The sequence below is a fragment of the Martes martes genome (assembly GCF_963455335.1).
Source record: "Martes martes genome assembly, chromosome: 9".
In the NCBI taxonomy this organism is placed as follows: domain Eukaryota; kingdom Metazoa; phylum Chordata; class Mammalia; order Carnivora; family Mustelidae; genus Martes; species Martes martes.
The window spans coordinates 11902339-11919783 of NC_137896.1; the positions used below are offsets into that span (position 1 = coordinate 11902339).

Genomic DNA, 17445 nt, shown 5'->3' on the forward strand with positions numbered 1-17445 from the left:
TCAAATCCCGTCTCTGTCATTACCCAGCTGTGTGACTTTAGGCAAGTTTCTGTGCCAAGACTTCTCTCTCTATATAGGGAAAATGTTATAACTCATGTGCCAGCTCGACTGGTTGTGGCTGTAAGCAGGTAGTACCTGAGAATTTTTCCGTGACCATGTCCAGGCTTGGGAGAAAAGGATGTGGTGATTGATTTGTGATGTCTGCATTGGATTGGCTGTAACTGTGAGAAGCTGCAGGCTCAGACTAGAGGGAAGGAATGTGGAGGTTGATTAGTGATGTCTGACATATGAGTGCAGTACTATGAATCAGTAGCAGACTTACCATGGATTTGCCCTCCATGGACCAGTTAATTCTCAAGAGTCCTGCCAGCATCCTTTTTTTTTTCTTTTAAAAGATATTATTCATTTATTAGAGATCATAAGTAGGCAGAGCAGCAGGCAGAGAGAGAGGGGGAAGCAGGCTCCCTGCTGAGCAGAAAGCCCAATGCGGGGTTTGATCCCAGGACCCTGAGATCATGACCTGGGCCAAAGGTAGAGGCTTAACCCACTGAGCCACCCAGGCACCCCCTGCCAGTATCCTTGATCTAGGATCCTGAGCTTTGGAATCTGGTGATGGGCTAGAGGCGTTTGTGCCATCATTCTTCAAAGCTACCTCTGTCACTTTCCTGCCCCAGAGTTCAAACAGAAAGAAGAGTGTACAATCCGTGGCCGCAGCTTGATCCAGATCAGCATCCAGGAGGACCCTTGGAACCTCCCCAACTCCATCAAGACCCTGGTGGACAACATTCAGAGATACGTGGAAGGTGAGTTGGTCAGGAAAGGATGTTTTGTGGCCTTCGGTTCTTAACGTGGGATGTAGAAAGATCGGGAATTGGTCTGTCTCATGTCCCGTGTCTGTCCGTGCCCAGGGGAACAAGGAGAGCGGGTGCCCCTTTCTCAGCTGAGTGTCCTGCCCTGGGCGTGGCCCTGGGCCTTGTATGACCTGGGAACTGCTGATCCTGGGTGCCTGGGGCTTCCTTGCAGGCAGGAGGCTGAGAAGGCTGAACTGGTTTCCTTCTTGGGTTCCAAAATTATGGATTTAATTCAATTCTTTTTATTTGTTATTAAGATCACAAGCTGGGGGCCCACAGGTAGGTTTGGATGCTGTAGCATTAAATGTGAAGCCACTGCCAGTATTTATAATCCAAGAAGTCGCATAAAAATCTAGATTTCTCGGGGTGCCTGGGTGACTTAGTCCGTTAAGCATCTGACCCTTGGCTTCAGCTCAGGTCGTGATCTCAGGGTCGTGAGATCGAGTCCCACCTAGGGCTCCGTGCTAAGCATGGAGCCTGCTTCGGATTCTCTCTCTCTCCCCCCACAACCACTCACATGCTCTTTCTCTCTCAAAAAAACCCCCAAAAATGTAGCTTTCTGGCTGTTCTCGAACAGTCAGGCCTGGCAGGTGATAGGCTGCAGTCCCACATTCACATTCAGCTAGAGAGGAGGGGCCAAGGGTACCGTCGGTTCCCCGCACTCCCCAGTCCTGCCTGCCGCCTGCTGTCTGCCTCAGACTTCTGACATGACTTCTCGGGTCCTTGGCGGTGTTTGAGCCTGGGCCTCCTGGGTTGGTGAAACCCCAGGCCAGCAGGACGTGTGCTAGGCCTCACGGCCGCCCGCCCCGAGAAGAGCAGCCTCTGAGTTGGAAGTCTGTGTTGGCCCCGAGCCGTCCCGTTTTCCAAACTACAATCAGTTAAGATCATGGACTCTGCAGCCGGATCGCCGAGTCTCAGCTCTCCCCGGGCTGCTTGGTTTCGGCAGGTTCTTTGACCACTCTCTGCCTCCGCGCCTTGACGTGTCAAATGGGCTCATCGGGCCGCCTCGCTCCCATGTTGCCGTGGGAATTAAGTGTCACGACAGTGTGGCTCATGGGACGCCATCAGGAAGGGGGTGTCCCACGGTAGTAACAGTGGCTGCTGTTACTCCCACACCAGCCTGCGCCTTGGGCCTCTCCAGGACAGCAAGGCTCCAAGAGGCCGACTCTGAAGGCCTGCGTTTCCTCGTGAGCCCCCTCTGGGCCCAAGAGCCTCTTTGTGCAGGAAAGAGAGGATGTGAGGCCTGTCTCTGGAAGGTCTGGGCTTTGTCCACGGGTGTGCCAGGTCGTGGCTGCGTGGGATGTGTACAAGGACCCGAGGACACGCCTGTGCGTATGTCCACGTGTGAGTGTGTACCCATGCGAGTGTGCGCCCACACCTGGGCTCTGGCCCACAAGTTGGAGGGGCCGGCTTCAGTCTCTTTTTGGTGGGCACATGGAAACAGATCTGGCTAGCACTTGGGGTTCCATCGCCTGGGTGTCTGGGGTTCCTAGAATTCACCCGGTATTCGACAGAAGCTTCCTTAGCACAGCAGGTGTGTGCCGTGAGGAGGGGGGCGCTTCACTGTGGGGGGTTCCAAGTGGCTGGGCCGTGGGGAGCGCCCAGCTACACGGTACCCTTTTTTTTTTTTTTTTAAAGATGCTATTTATTTATTAGAGACAGAGAGAGATCACAACTGGGGAGGAGGGGCAGAGAGAAGCAGACTCTCCACTGAGCAGGGAGCCTGATATGAGGCTGGATCCCAGGACCCCAAGATCGTGACCTGAGCCGAAGGCTGACGCTCAACCGACTGAGCCACCCAGGAGCCCCCCTACTGCACCTTCTGCTGACTCCTCTCAGCCTGTCTTCTCTCTGCCTTCTCCTTCCAGATGGGAAGAACCAGCTGCTCCTGGCCTTGCTGAAATGCACAGGTGAGGCCTTTGACGGGGCAGTGTCTGTGACTGGCACACACCAGTGTGTCCAGGAGAGGCCGTCCTGGCTGGGGTTTTCTTGATTGCAGTCCAGGGAGACCTCTTCTGCCGGCCAAACTCAACTTTCCCATGGTCATTGGGTCCCACATGGGGAAGGTAACATCACGGCCTCTGGCCCCTCTAAGAACCGTTTAGACCTCATTTCTTCCTCTTGTCTCCAAGGGACAAGTCTCAGGGCCCTGGAGCCAGGAGCCCTGGCTCTTGCCATCTCCTGGGCCTGGGTGGATCTTGATGGAGGTACAAGATAGAGACGATGGAGAGTGATGAGGAGGGAGGCTCCTTGCCTGTGGCATCCTCAGCTCCAGCTTGGGACTCCCTGCCCAGCAGACAGGGGGAAGAAGAAAGGGCCGATGGTGGGCTGGAGGCGGGGAGGGGGGGTTGGAGGTGTTCTCTGTCCCTCCCTTCTTTCCTCAGCCAGGGGGCAGCTAAAATAGGATCTAGTTCAAAATCAGACGCTGAAAACCAGTTGGCAGAAGCCAGTATCAAAAGTAATCTTTCCCAGAAGATTGGGACCATGATCAAAATTGGCCAGTTCTGCAAACCATGTCTAGAGCAGGGCCGGGGAAATTGGCGGGGCGTGGGGGGTGGCAGGGGGCAGGAAGGACGAAGTTCGACTTCTCAGAAACAGAGAAAATGGTAGAGCGCACGGAGCTTGGCAGACATGCTTGGTGTCCTTGTCATCCGCCATCAAGGCCAAGAAATCCCGTAACACATGGAGGAACAGCTGAGGGGAAGGGTTTTGGGAAAGCCTTAGGAGAATGAAAAAGTTTTTGTTGTTGTTTTTTGAATAGGCAGATGGATCATTGAGAGAATTGAGTCTGTTGGCAAATTGGCTTGTTTTCAGAGAATTGGATTTTGTGAACTTGGCTTTGGTTGGCTGGGCTTAATTAACTTCTGGCCAGCCGGCCCCTGAGGGGTGGTCTGGTGGGAGGTTGGTTTCGGGGGCCCCAGGCTTTGGGGGCTCCGGGCTTTGGGGCGGGGGAGTCCGCGGCTGGCACCAGAGCGCCCAGCCCAGCAGGGCCCGTCCCCGGCCTCCCTCCAGACACTGAGCTGCAGCTGCGGCAGGACGCCGTCTTCTGCCAGGCCCTGGTGGCCGCCGTGTGCACCTTCTCCGAGCAGCTGCTGGCGGCCCTCAGCTTCCGCTACAACAACAACGGCGAGTACGAGGACAGCAGCCGGGACGCCAGCCGCAAGTGGCTGGAGCAGGTGGCGGCCACCGGCGTCCTTCTGCACTGCCAGTCCCTGCTGTCGCCAGCTGCCGTGGTGAGTGAGGGGGCCAGGGGGCGCCTCCCCGGGACAGGGTACGGGACGGCCCGTGGTTGCTCGCTCAGGCTCACACACACCTCATCATTCAGTCCGCATTTATTGAGCACCGACTGTATGCCATCATTAAGCACCAACTGTATGCCATCATTACAGGCATGGGGATCCCATGGTGAACAGAACAGTGTCCTTGTAGTCAGGAATCTTCTCTGTGTGTGTGTGTGTGTGTGTGTGTGTGTGTGTGTAGGGGGAGGGACAGGCATAAATAAGGAAAATCGATGGTATAGACCAGTGGTTCTCTGTCAGGGCAGTTTTACCTCCGAGGAGACATGTCACGATGTCTGGAGGTATTTGAGATGGTCACAGCTGAGGGCAGAGGGGGATGCTGCTGGTGGTCGGTGTATGAGGTTGAGGTTGCTGCTAACATTCTACAGGGTCCAGGGTGCCCTTCCCCGACAGATCATTCTCTGGCCCCAAATGTCAATAAGGGCCCCTTTCGAGGAACCCTCGTATAAAGTGATGCAGGCTAAGGAGAGAAACAGGGAAGCGGGCGGGAAGGTCCGAGGTGGCAGCCATTGAAAGTTTTGATAAGGTGGCCAACGAAGCCCTCACTGAGAAGTTGACATCTGACTGAAGAACCAAAGCAAGGGAGGGAGGGAGTCATGAGGATATTGGGGAGGAACCTTCCAGGCAGAAAGCACAGCAGGTGCAAAGGCCCTGAGGCAGGAGCCTGCATGTCTGAGAAACAAGGTACCCCATGTGGCTGGAGCAGAGTGAACCAGGGGAGGGTGGGGGAGGCGAGTCCTAATAAGAATTCTCTGCCTCACATTGTGCAGGGTCTTGCAGGCTGTGGTAGGGGCGTTGGCTGTTACTCTGTGTGGTGGTAAGCCCTGGGAGGGTTTTGAGTAGAGGAGGGAACGGGGTCTGACTTCTCCACTGAACCAGTCACCCGTGTTGCTGGGTGGGGATGAGACTACTGAAGAGCAAGAGGGCGCTGGGAGGTTGGAGAGCAGATTTCGGCAGTAATCAGGCAAATAGCGTCTAATTTAGTCCTCGCAGTAGCCCTGAGATGGGTCCTTTCCAGCCCACATTTTAAGGATGAGAACCCTGAGGCCCAGGGACTCAGGTTGGAACCCTGGGAGTCTGCCTCTCCCTGGGTAACCCCTGGGTGCTCTGCTTTGTCTGCATCTCCTCTTTTATCTCTGACTGCCCTGTCCATCCACTCTCAGGGCTCAGAATCGGGTGGGTTCCTCTGTCAGCCCCAGGGAGGCAGAGCCAAGGCCTCAGCCGTTGGGGGCGCTGGTGCCCAGAGCTGACGTCCCCCGGAAGTGCAGCACACAATGGACCTTGCTCTATGCTCTTTGCTCGTCCACATCCACCCCGTGTGCCTGTTGCTGGAGCTCCCCCCACCTCTGCAGCTTTGAGCCTCCTAGACATTGTCCCAGGCCAACCTGGAAGCCCCAGGCTGCTGGCCAGATGGGGAAGTGTGGCCGTGGCGCGCCCTCTGCTGGCCAGTGTTGCCTGTGGGTGTCTGCCAGGCGGGAGATCTGCTCTCATTTGGTTTCTGGGAAAGGCCGCTGGAACACCCAGCTCTCACTGTGCTCTTCCCAGATAAGGACCAGATAAGGGGCATCATTTCATCAGCCGCCATGGTGTGCCAGGCTCTGAGCTGGGTGCTGTGGGTCTGAAGCTCACTTTCTAGCAGGGGTTGGGAGTGGGGAGAAGAAGCGACCAGAGCAGAGGGGATAGGGGAAGGAGTGGGGATGGAAAGAAGGGGAGTTCTGCAGAAGATGCAGAAGGGGCTGAGTTTCTTCGGGTTCAGTGGTCAGAGCCCAAGTCTCTGAGGAGGGGACATTTGAACTGAAACTTGGGTAGCACACAGCTGGTGCGGTGAATGGTTTGAGGAAGAGTGTGCTGGGCAGAGGGAACAGCATGTGCAAAGGCTCTGAGCAGAGGCCAGTGCGGCCAGAGGGGAGCAGGCTGGGGGGATTTGGGGGATCAGGTTAGCCACGTCTGTAGGGCTTGGGACTATTCTAGAAACAGAGGGAGGACTCAGAGGCTTTGAGGCAGGTGGGTGATAGAGTTCAAATTAAGTTTTTGGAAGATAACTCATAATCACAGGGGAACCTAGGCCTGGTAAACCCTCAGCTTCCCTGCTCTCCCTGCATCTCCAGGGTTGTCCCTGTCTGCCCTTTGCTCAGGACAAGGGTGGCAGAAGGAGACCCGCAGAGAGACAGGTGTTGTGGTCCTTGTAGTTGGGGAGCTGAAGAGGGTGGGGGCAGTGGGTGGGTCAGGGGAAGGTTTTGGTGGCTGGGCCGGCAGGACCTGGTGATGGTCTGTACAAGGTGAGGGGACAGAGATGCTGAGGAGTCCTTCAAGGTTGGGGTCTTGGACACCTGGGCCAGTGCTGGTGCGCTTTGCTGCAATGTGCCTGCTGGAGGTGGATGAGAGGGGAAATGGGGACTTTTGTTGGGTGTGTTAAGTTTGAAATGGCTAAGATGGGTCAGTGCACATTAGAACAGAGATGGGTTCTGACCTTGGGAGGCACAACGTGATCCAGGAGCAAATGTGATTTCACATCCAGCCCTGGACAGCCCAGCACAGGACCTTGTGCCTGGTAGGCCCACAGCCTGGTGTGTTAACTGGGGTCGAATCACAGCATCTTTAAGTGACATCCCCGGGTAGAGACGGCATCTGAAGCCCTTCCGCCCTGTCTCCCTCCTGCAGAAGGAGGAACGAACCATGCTGGAGGACATCTGGGTGACCCTGTCTGAGCTGGACAATGTCACCTTTTCCTTTAAGCAGCTGGATGAGAACTACGTGGCCAGTGAGTGATTCTTACCACCCCGACCATGAGAGTTGGTGTTCTGGGATGGAGGGGACTGCTCTGGGGCCACCCTGCCACCAGGGTGTCCAAGGTTAAATTGGGATCTAGCACTTTCAGACCTCTTGCTCCCAACATGAGTCTCAAGGCTGAACCTTAGAGCAAGTATGGAAAAGAGGGGTTTCTTTTTGTATAAACCCAGCCATCTCCAACAGCTCTTGGAAGGCAATAAGAGCCAGTACCCAATTCTTATTAAAATTCTACGAGAAGCCCTTCTTTGGAGTGAAGACTTCTGAAGGGTTTATACCATAATTTTCTTCCTTTCCCCCTCCCTCCCCTCCCACCTACTCTTTCACCTGTCCAGCCCCCCATCCATCCATCCATTCATTCCTCCATCTGTCCGTCCATCCCATCTACTTATCTATTCATTCATCCATCCATCTGTCCATCTCATCTACTTCTCCCTATCTATCTATCCACCCATCCATCCACCCATCCATCCATCCACCCATCCAGCCACCTGTCCACCAGTCTGTCCGTTCCGTCTGTCCATCCGTCCGTCCATCCATCCGTCCATCCATCCTATCCACCTGTCCATCTATCTGTCCGTCCATCCATCCATCCATCCATCCCATCTAACTACCACCCACCTGTCCACCAGTCCGTCTGTCCCTCCATCCGTCCATCCATCCATCTATCCATCCATCTCATCCACCTGTCCATCCATCCGTCCGTCCATCCATGCATCCATCCATCCCATCTACTTATCCATCCGTCCGTCCATCCGTCCATGAACCAACGTCCACCTCCTTGGGGGTAATATCATCCATTCAGAATGCACTGACTAGAGTCTAGAGGGACAACAGGTGTCTTCTCAGGTACCAGATGGAACCAGTCGGCAGCGGCTGCCTGGCTGTAGACAGATTTGGGCTCAGGGGCAGCTATTGACTGGCTAGTGGTTTTTGCTGTGGGTGCAGGATGGGGTGCGCGTGCCGTAATTTCACCGCCCCTGCTGCAGGCTCTCCCTTGTGGGTGTAAATAAGCTGCGGGTCCTATTCGAGAACAGCTTCTGCCAGGTAGAGGCCCTGGGCTACCAGGTGAGCGGTACAAGGAATGTGGTGACGCTCTGAAGGCACAACTGCCCAGTGGGGCAGAATCAGCGCCGGGTCCAAGAATGAAGTAGGGGAAACTAGGAACCGTGGAAGGGGGTGAAAAGTCAGAGGCTGCTCTCCTGAGTGCGGGAGGACGGGGCTGTCCGAGGCTAGCCCTGGCAGGCGGGAGGACGGGGCTGTCCGAGGCTAGCCCTGGTGGGTGGGAGGACGGGGATGGCTGAGCAGTGCTCTGGAGTGGGCAGACAGGGAAGTCCTGGGATGCCTCTCTGAAGGTAGGAGGGGATTCTGAGGCTGCTCCTTTGAGGGGGTGAGAACAGGGAAGCCCCGGGACGCCATCTGGGGGTCTGAAGGCAGGGGTGAAGCTGCCCTGGTGAAGGGGGGCAGGGCTCCCCTCTGGCCTAGGTGGTGAGCCCCCCTGCCCTGCCGTGTCCTCCCACAGACACCAGCGTCTTCTACCACATTGAGGGCAGTCGGCAGGCGCTGAGGGTCGTCTTCTACCTCGACAGCTACCACTTCTCCAAGCTGCCCTCCCGCCTGGAGGGCGGAGCCAGCCTGAGGCTGCACACCGTGCTCTTCACTAGAGGTGAGCTAGGGGCTGCCGAGTGGGGCCCACCAGGATGGCCAAGGCCTCTGAGCACACTGGGACCCAAACACCTGCCCTCCCCCTTCTTCCCTCACAGCGCTGGAGAATGTGGAGGGCCCGCCTCCTCCAGGCAGCCAGGCTGCAGAAGATTTGCAGCAGGAGATCAACGCCCAGTCTCTGGAGAAGGTTCAGCAGTATTACCGCAAACTCAGGTAGCTGTGTGGGCTACCTGTTGGGGACAGGAGTCTGGACACGGCCATGGCAGGGCAGACGTTAGCACGTGTGGGAGTGGCCTTTCCTTAAGCACCTGCTCTGTGCCAGCCCCTCTGTGTACACGGCCTCTTCACATCCCCCCAGTGGTCGAGGAGGCCATTCTGACCCACTTGACAGATGAGAAAACTGAGGCCCCAAGGGCATACCAAGCTGGCCCAGGGTCCCACAAGGAGACGGTGGCTGAGCTGAGCTTTGAACTGCCTCTGGCTTCAAAGCAGATGTTTCTAATTGAGAGGAGCTGCCTGTTTGGTTCAGTGTGGGGGAGGGACCTGGGGCAGGGGCCCTGGGATTCTTGATCCTGGGGGGTAAGGGAGAAATGGGGGGTGGTCCCCAGGGCCTTGGCCCTGCTCAGAAGAGGACCTCCAGAGAGAAGTGGAGAGCAGGGACCACCTCTGCCAGAAAGAAGCTTCAGGCCCAGGAAGACAGCTCCCACTCCCCGCCCTCAGCCCAGCTCCTTCCCACCCCTGCCCCGCCTTCTGGCCCCGTGGAGAAGGGAGGCTGCAACTCAGATCAGGGTTTCGGGGTGTGCAAGGGCTTTACTGTTTTGGAGCCCGGCTTTACCATTTGGAAATGAGAGAATGGTGCCTTCATTAGTTTGGAAAATATTCATTATTTGGAAAATATCCAAATATTTTGGATATTTCAGAAAATATCCAGCTGTATTTTTAAAACTGGTGTCTCCCTGAATTGATCGATGCCATCAATCCATCCTGTGCCCTTTGTGAAATGTTTTAATTTTTTTTTTAAGATTTTATTTATTTATGGCAGAGAGATAGTAAGAGAGGGAACACAAGCAGGGGGAAACAGCAGGCAGAGGGAGAAGCACATTTCCCGCTGAGCAAGGAGCCCAATGTGGAACTCGATCCCAGGACGCTGGGATCATGACCTGAGCTGAAGGCAGATGCTTAACAACTGAGCCACCCAGGCGCCCCATTTGTGGGATATTTTAAATGTTGCCTCTGAGAGCATTCCCTCATCCATCCTTCCTTTATTCAGCACACGTTAAATGAGAGCTTTTGTGGGCCAGGCTCTGTTCCGGATGCTTGCCCCGGCGTCAGCAGTGGCCAAGCAGAGCCTCTCCTTCGTGGGATGCAGATCCAGAGTGGCAGTTGCCCTGCTTTGTCAATAAAGTTTTATTAGCACTGAGCCATGTTTGCGTATGTACCAATAGCAGCAGCTGAGAGCATCTTGATAGAGACTGTCTGGTCCATTAAATATTTACTGTTCTACCCTTTACAGAAAAAAATTGAGCTGAGCCTTATTTTCAGAGGAGGGGGAATGAGCGATAAGCCGGTAGACAAAGAGCACTGTAACGTGTCCAGTGGTGACAAGTGCTCAGAGGAAAGATCTACTAGGACAAGGGGACAGGCAGTGGGGAGGTTGGGTGCTGATTCTGATGACAGGCAAGGAGAGGTGGCATTTGAGGAGTGCCTGGGGGTAGCCCAGGAGCTCCCTTGTCCTCCTCCCCACTCCCGCTGTTGGACTGGGGGACCCCCTCCCCACTCCCGCTGTTGGAGGACTAGGGGACTCCCTCCCCCCCACTGTTGGAGAGCTAGGGGGCCCCTTCCCCCCTACTGTTGGAGGGCTAGGGGACCCCCTTCCGCCTCCTGCTGTTGGAGGACTAGGGGACTCCCTCCCCCCCAATGTTGGAGGACTAGGGGGCCCCCCACTGTTGGAGGACTAGGGGACCCCTTTCCCCCTCCCACTGTTGGGGGACTAGGGGCTGTGGACAGGGAGAGCAGTGCAGGGCACCCTCAGGGAGAGTTGCCGGAGGAGCAGGGAGCAGCGGCCACCGCACCCTCACCCCGTCTTTCTCTTCCAGGGCATTTTACCTGGAACGGTCCAACCTGCCCACGGACGCAAGCACCACGGCGGTGAAGATAGACCAGGTGTGCCTCACCTTCCCTCACCCCGCCCACCGCAGAGCTGGGGCAGAGCTGGGGGCTGTCGGGGTCCAGATGCAAGCCAGTGGGGCCCGGGGTCCCACCCCAGCCGGAATCCTGGCAGAGAATCCCCTGAGGCCTGTGGAGTCCCTCCTCCAGGAATATCCCTCCTGGGAGAACCCCTTCTCCGTCAGGAATTCCAGCGTCTTCCCCACCGGCTTTGGAGTTCCTGCCATGGATTCCCCCCAGCCGGTGCCCACTCACCTGAGCCTTCCCGCTCCCCCCCATTCACCCAAGCCTACCTCCGAAGCAGCAGCCTACGCCAGATGTGGCCACGCGGTGTTCTTTTCGTTTGATCGGGATTTGTTGCCAATGTTTGAGAATCAAAAGCTTTCCAATGAAATGGGGGCTTCTCGCTTTTCTGGAGAAGCCGGGGGATCTGGCTGTTCGGGGCCCTTGTCCCCACGTGGCACAGGTGGCTTTCCAAGCACGTGTGCTCCAGGCCTTCCGCCCACTCCCCAGGCTCAGGCAGGTCTCGAATTTGACAGTGCTCTGGGGGGTACCGGCCTCGGGACTAGAGGCTGGGGCTCCCAGAGAAGTGGTGGGCACAGCCTCTGAACGTTTGTAGTCTGTCTCGCAGAATCATCAGATGACAAAGAATTGGCTGACTGCCATTTAATGCCCGCACAGGGCATTGCGGAAGGCTGAAGACCCGGGTCGGGGGTGGGTGCAGGGCGGGTGGTCCTTCCCGGGAAAGTCCTGTTTGGAGAGGACAGGAGGGGACACCTCTCTCAGGCTTTGCAGGGTGCACACCGGGCAGGTAGAAGGTTAGGCCTGAAATGCGACGTAAACACTGGATACCAGCTTGCGGGCCAGTGGGAGCCACAGATGGTCCTTGGGCGGGGGTCATGGAAGGTTGACTGGGCTGTAGCCCCGGGAGAGGCGAGCCAGGAGGAAAGCTGCAATAACACGGCTGACGGGAGGGAGCCCCCGGGGGAGGAAGGCCGGGTGGGGGCCTCTGCCGAACGTCCGGTGTGTGCGCGCCCCCCTTGCAGCTGATACGCCCCATCAACGCCCTGGACGAGCTCTGCCGCCTCATGAAGTCCTTCGTCCACCCCAAGCCTGGCGCCAGCGGGAGCTTGGGCGCCGGCCTCATCCCTATCTCCTCTGAGCTCTGCTACCGTCTGGGCGCTTGCCAGATCGCCATGTGTGGCACAGGCATGCAGAGGTGAGCTGCTCTGATGTGGGGCCAGGACGGGGCTGGACAGGCTCCTGGGAGCTTTGGGGCCCAGGACAGGGAGGCGGGAGTCTGGGTTTGAATCCTGGTTCTGGCACTGCCGGTTGAGCCCTGTTGCGGCCTTGGCCCTCTCTCGGTCTCCATTTGGGAAGTGGGACGGTGGGAGGAGTGGGTCCCAGGAGGCCCGTGGAACTGCCTAGCTCCCTGACTCTGGGGTTGGTGTCAGTGAGAGTCTGTGCGGTGTGGTTCTGCTTGACTCTCCGGTCAGCACGAGCTCACTCCTCTCCACTGGGGCAGGACCCCACTGGGGCCTCCGTGTCCCACTGGACACCCTCCCACTCTCTGCCCTTTGTCGCCGCTGCTGATCCCCTGGTGGAGGGTCAGCCTTCTCCGATTGGCCTTCCCTGACTTCCTGATTCAGCACCACACCCTCTCTGCACCCCACTGGGCTGCCCTACTTGTTTCCTCGGCAGCCACCCTGCCACCCCACATATGAAGCACTTGGCTCATGTGTTCGTTTATTCCCAGTCACCCCCCCAGTGTCGGCCAGCTCTGTGAGCCTAGGGACTTGCTCTCTTTCTCTGCCCTACCCTGGCACTGAACAGCACTTGGCACACAGCAGGTGCCCAATAAATGCTTGTTGAGGATGCTTACTGTGCACGAGGCACCGTGGTTTAGGGATTGACTCATCTCTTCATAGCAAGCCAGTCAGTGTGTGGGGCTTTTCCAGGCGCATCCGTGCAGGGCCATTTTGGCTCCCCAGGGGACCCTGGGCAATGTCTGGAGGTATTTCTGATGGTCACAATGAGGAAAGGGGGGTCCTGTTGGCATCTAGTGGTCAGAGGCCAGAGATGCTGCTAGAACATCCTACCAAACACAGGACAGGCCCCCACCCTCCCCCCACCCCAGTCAGTAGTGCCCTAGGAACGGTCTACCCCTGTCTCACGGTCAAGGCCGCTGACATCCCGAGGGTCACAGAGTCATTCTGTGGCTGAGACTTGAAACCAAGAGGTCTGGTTGCAGAGCCCATGTTCTAGAATTGTTAGAACAGATGGGAGGGTTGACTAGATGGGTCCATGTCAAGCCTTGCCAGCAAGCGGGCAGGCATTAGGGCGGTCACTTCATTTATTCCTTCAACAAAAATACTTACCCAGCACCTCTCCCGAGCTGACCCACTGGGAATATCAGAACAAAACAGGCGAAGGAAAGCTCCCGCCACGTGGTGCTGATGTATCGGGGGTGCCCAAAGTAAAGCAGTAAAATGCCTGCTGTGTGCAGGGTGCTGGCTGCTGGAGGAAGGATGGGCAGATGTGGGGTGTAGACAAGAGGGAAAGGGGTGGTGTGGGGGGCTCTCAGGGAGAAGATGCCGGGGAGGGGGCAGCGCATCCAGCAGATACCTGGGGGCAGGAGGGGCCGTTCTTGGGGCCTGGGGCAGGGGGAGAGGGCAGGGCACGAGGCCCCCCCGGCAGTGATGGTCGCTCCTGCCCCACCCCTGCAGGAGCACCTTGAGTGTCTCCCTGGAACAGGCCGCCATCTTGGCTCGGAGCCACGGGTTGCTGCCCAAGTGCATCATGCAGGCCACGGACATCATGCGGAAGCAGGTGAGGCGGCCCCCCTGCGGGGTGCTCTCCGGGACCTCGTGGGCTGGGGGCACAGGGGGTTCTGAGCGCCGCGTGGGTGGTCTGGGTGGTCACCAGCCCCAGACCTGCACCTTCTCCTGATCTGCTGGGGCCCCGGGTTTCAGCTTCTGGGGCCTCTGGTGACTCCCCACACCCCACTCACCTGCACCCACATGCTTGCCCCCTGAACTCGGTGTAGAAGCAGGTTCTGGGTCTCATGGTTCTTTCTTCCCAGGGCCCCAGGGTGGAGATTCTGGCCAAAAACCTCCGAGTCAAGGATCAGATGCCCCAGGGTGCACCGCGGTGAGTGGCTGCTCTCCCCCCTCAACCCCCCAAAAGGCCAGGACCTGGGCTTGGTATGAAAGTCCCAGCCTCACGCCAGGCAGCCCCTGTGGTGTTCCTGTGGGGCGTCACCTCTCATTTATGGGGCCCGCTGTGGGGAGTGATGAGTACTACTCTAGGCACCGTTCTTACTTCTTTACCAAACAACCCTGTGAGCCTTCTCTCCAGGTGGCTGGTGGGGACACTGAGGCACAGAGGTTAAGTGTCTTGTCCCAGGTCATACAGCTAGTAGATGTCAGAGCTGGGATCCTGGCAGACTGTGGAGCCCAGGGGCCAAGCTCCTGACCGCTGGGCTGCCTTGCTTCTCTGTCCTGCCCCTGTCCCCACGGCAGCCTCCTAGCTGGTCCCCCTGCCATCCTTCTCCTGACAGCAGAGCTGCCAAGTCTCTCCTGAGAACCGTGAGTGGCTCCGTCTTCCTTGCAGATGAAGCTCAGAGCCTTGCCACTGTAGATGTTAGGGAAACCGGGGCTGTCCGTGGGGTGCTGGAGAGGTCCCCAAGATCTGTTAAGTGAAAAAACTCCAGGGGCTGAGCGCTGGGTCTGGTCTGCCATCAAGTGTGGAAGACTGCAGCCCCCTGTCGTGTACCCATACCCCCTCCCCCATGTATCTGAATGCCCAAACATGCTCGTGCAGGTGTGTCTGTGTTCGCAAACCCAGCGCAAGGCTGGAGGGGGCCAGACCGCCGGGGGAAGGTGTGCGCAGCCTGGATGCATTTCACATATAACTTTTTATACTTATTGGGTTTTGTTTTCTGGGCGGGGATTATGTGTTCAAAACAATGGCCTGCCGGGCTGTGCCTCATCCTCTCCCCCTCTGTCCGCCAGGCTCTACCGCCTCTGCCAGCCGCCGGTGGACGGAGACCTCTGAACGGGCAGATACAGCTGCCTGGTGCTCGGCTGCGCCCTCTGGAGCTGGGGCTTCGGAAGGCCCAGGGGGTCGTGCTGGCCTCCAGAGCTGGCCAAGGCTCCTTCCTGCTCTGGGACCCGCCAGCCTTCTCCATCCCCTCCTGTGAGGACAAGCGGTGCCCCCACTCTTGGAGGAGGCGGCCGACTGGCTCTGGGCCGGCCCATTCCCTGCGCTTCTGCCAGAAGCCGGAGGGGTGCTGGAGACCCACAGAGCTAGCTGATGGGTGCAGCCAGGACCTGGGCGGCTACCCACAAGTCCCCGGGACACAGGGGAGAAGTCATGGGCGCTGGAGCTGGGGGCCTGCGGACCCAGCTGCCTCAGGATGGCTCAACCTGCACTTTTGAAACCCCTGGTTTCCTTCTAAGTCCACATTCCAGGCGACACACATGTCTCCTCCTCCTCCTCCTCTCACCTTAGCTTCCCCATCCACCCCTAACCCTGTACTAACCCGCTTGGTGGACTCGGGAAAGCCAGGCTTCTGCTGGAAAGACCGAGGGACAGGGCATAGCCCCTGGCACCAAGAGGAAACTCGAAAGCCACACCAGCTTCCCACATGACCGCCATTGAACTTGAGCCATCAGCCCTGGGTGCGAGATTTGCTCCGACTTTATTTATATGGCGTGAAATCTCTATGGTTTATTTTGGGGTTTTTATGTTGTTGGTGTTGTCGAGATTTTTTTTTCCCTCACTCCGGGTCGTGTGATTATATATTTGACATTTTAAATTTCAAAGAAAGGTATATTGTCTAACAGGGGACCAACATAAGGTAGTGTTGACGACTTCCCACTTCTACTAAAAAAGAGAGAAAAACTAAATTATTGAAAATACAAAAATGTATTTCATCTTTTTTTAATATTAGGGTCTTACAGTATCACTTATAGGTATTGACTACGATTCCTTTTCCCACCCACCTCCATTCCCCAGCAGTTGGTCAGTGTCAGCACGAATGACTCTGTTCTCTTTGGACATCGGGCTGCAAGGGTTGGAGACTGCAGGGGGTTGAACCGCCCACCTGAGATGCTGTCCCGCACAGGTGTCTATCCTGCAGGGAGGAGGACCACTGGGAAACACGGGGTGATGGCTTCTGTAACTTATTGTTTTGATGTTAGCCCAGAGCAGGGCATTTGGGACTTCTCAGCCGGCCAGAGAGGCAGGAAGCCAGCCTGGCCACCACCTGGGCACGGGGACCCACACTGGGATCTCCTCAGCAGTTTGTCCCCTCTAGCTTCTGTGTGTCAGCAGGGAAGCATCCTAGCTGAGGTAGCAGGGGGAGAGGGAGGGTTTCTACGCTTGTCTGGTGGCTGAGGTCGGGATTGGGTCCCCCACTGCCCCGGAGGCTTGAAGCCCCACCAGCATCTTGGCCCCCTGGGCCTCCCTCTCTTGCCACTGTGGCCTAGGTTGGAAGAGATGGGCTTGTTGCTGGACACAGGTGACACGGATACAAATGAAGACTTGCTTTAGCCCACTGGTGGGAGATGGAGGGGGGCCCCCAAGGGCAAGGACCTTGTGCACTGGTTTACTTTAAAATGTACAGATCTCATTAAATTCATGATAGATTTTTTTTATTATTATTAAAAGTCAGTTTATAATACAAAGATCCTGATCTGTGGCGGGTTCCTTTGGGGGCTGCCCCCGGTGGGCCGGCGCAGCCAGCGACACGGGTGCCATGAGCTCCTGCTCTGAAGGCCACAGGGGGGCAGGAAAGGTTCCCATCGATACTGTCCTAGTCCCTAAGCCAGCGACGCCCGCAGTGACGTCACCACTCGGAACCTGCGTCTTCCTCGAAAATGGGGACAGTATATGTGTCGTCCTGCAGGGGAAGATGGGTGCGGACTCCCTGAGGTCGCACGGTGGGCTCGTGCCTCTCGCGTGCGGGTTCTATCGCGTTCTCCTTTGCACGCCTTTCTGAGCTCCCCTTTCGCCGCAATGGAGGAACATGGGACCATTTTCCCAGACATTCCTTGGCTCCTCCTGGGTGTCATGCCAGGGGTCCCAGTCATACTTGTGCCCAGGGGCCAGGGTAGGTCAGAGCGATGCCACCGGACTGCCCTCCGCTCCAGGCTGCAAGGCCCAACCGGGTCTGGGATGGGGCCCCAGTGGAGTTCCGCTCAGCACGTGGGCTGGTTCCCGGCCAATCAGGATGCAGGCTGCCGCAAGCGGGCCAATCAGAATAGACGCGAGCGCACACTCTGCGCGTGCGCACCTGGACCTGTCACCTGCCTGGGACAGGGCCGTCTGCCCAGCCAGAGAAATCTTTCCCAGGGCCGGTTTGGAGCAGCAGCTCTGTCTTGCTGGGCTTGTTCTATTCCTGCCTCTCTGCCTCCTTCCCACGCTCTGGAAGAGGCTGACATGGACGACCCCCCCCCCCCACCCCGGGGGTACCCTCCTCCTGAAGCCTGCCGCCCCCTGGGAACGCCCTGAGCAGTGATGTCTCCACCCAGTCCTGCTTTCAGACCAGCGCTCCTTCTTTTAGTTTCTTCTCCTTCCAAGCTAACCCGCCCCAGAGCACATTCTCTCAAGGGCCAGATTGGGTCCTTCCCAGAGAGATGTCCTGGTGTCTTTCAGCGACAGGTTTCAAAGCC

The 17445-nt window shown here is 57.3% G+C and overlaps 1 protein-coding gene across 1 annotated transcript in view; it reads left to right on the forward strand.

Annotated features, from left to right (window-relative positions):
- Positions 1-16455, forward strand: part of PREX1 (phosphatidylinositol-3,4,5-trisphosphate dependent Rac exchange factor 1) — a gene marked incomplete at its 5' end in the record, with an annotated part of 175206 nt that extends 158751 nt beyond the window's left edge. Inside the window, 11 exons of the mRNA XM_080813368.1 lie at positions 675-803; positions 2720-2761; positions 3864-4084; positions 6812-6911; positions 8460-8603; positions 8701-8815; positions 10699-10765; positions 11815-11987; positions 13495-13597; positions 13851-13918; positions 14782-16455. Coding sequence (XP_080669494.1) covers positions 675-803; positions 2720-2761; positions 3864-4084; positions 6812-6911; positions 8460-8603; positions 8701-8815; positions 10699-10765; positions 11815-11987; positions 13495-13597; positions 13851-13918; positions 14782-14824 — 1205 coding nt within the window. The 3' untranslated portion in view covers positions 14825-16455. The remainder of the gene's footprint in view (positions 1-674; positions 804-2719; positions 2762-3863; positions 4085-6811; positions 6912-8459; positions 8604-8700; positions 8816-10698; positions 10766-11814; positions 11988-13494; positions 13598-13850; positions 13919-14781) is intronic.
- Between the last annotated feature and the right edge of the window lie 990 nt (positions 16456-17445).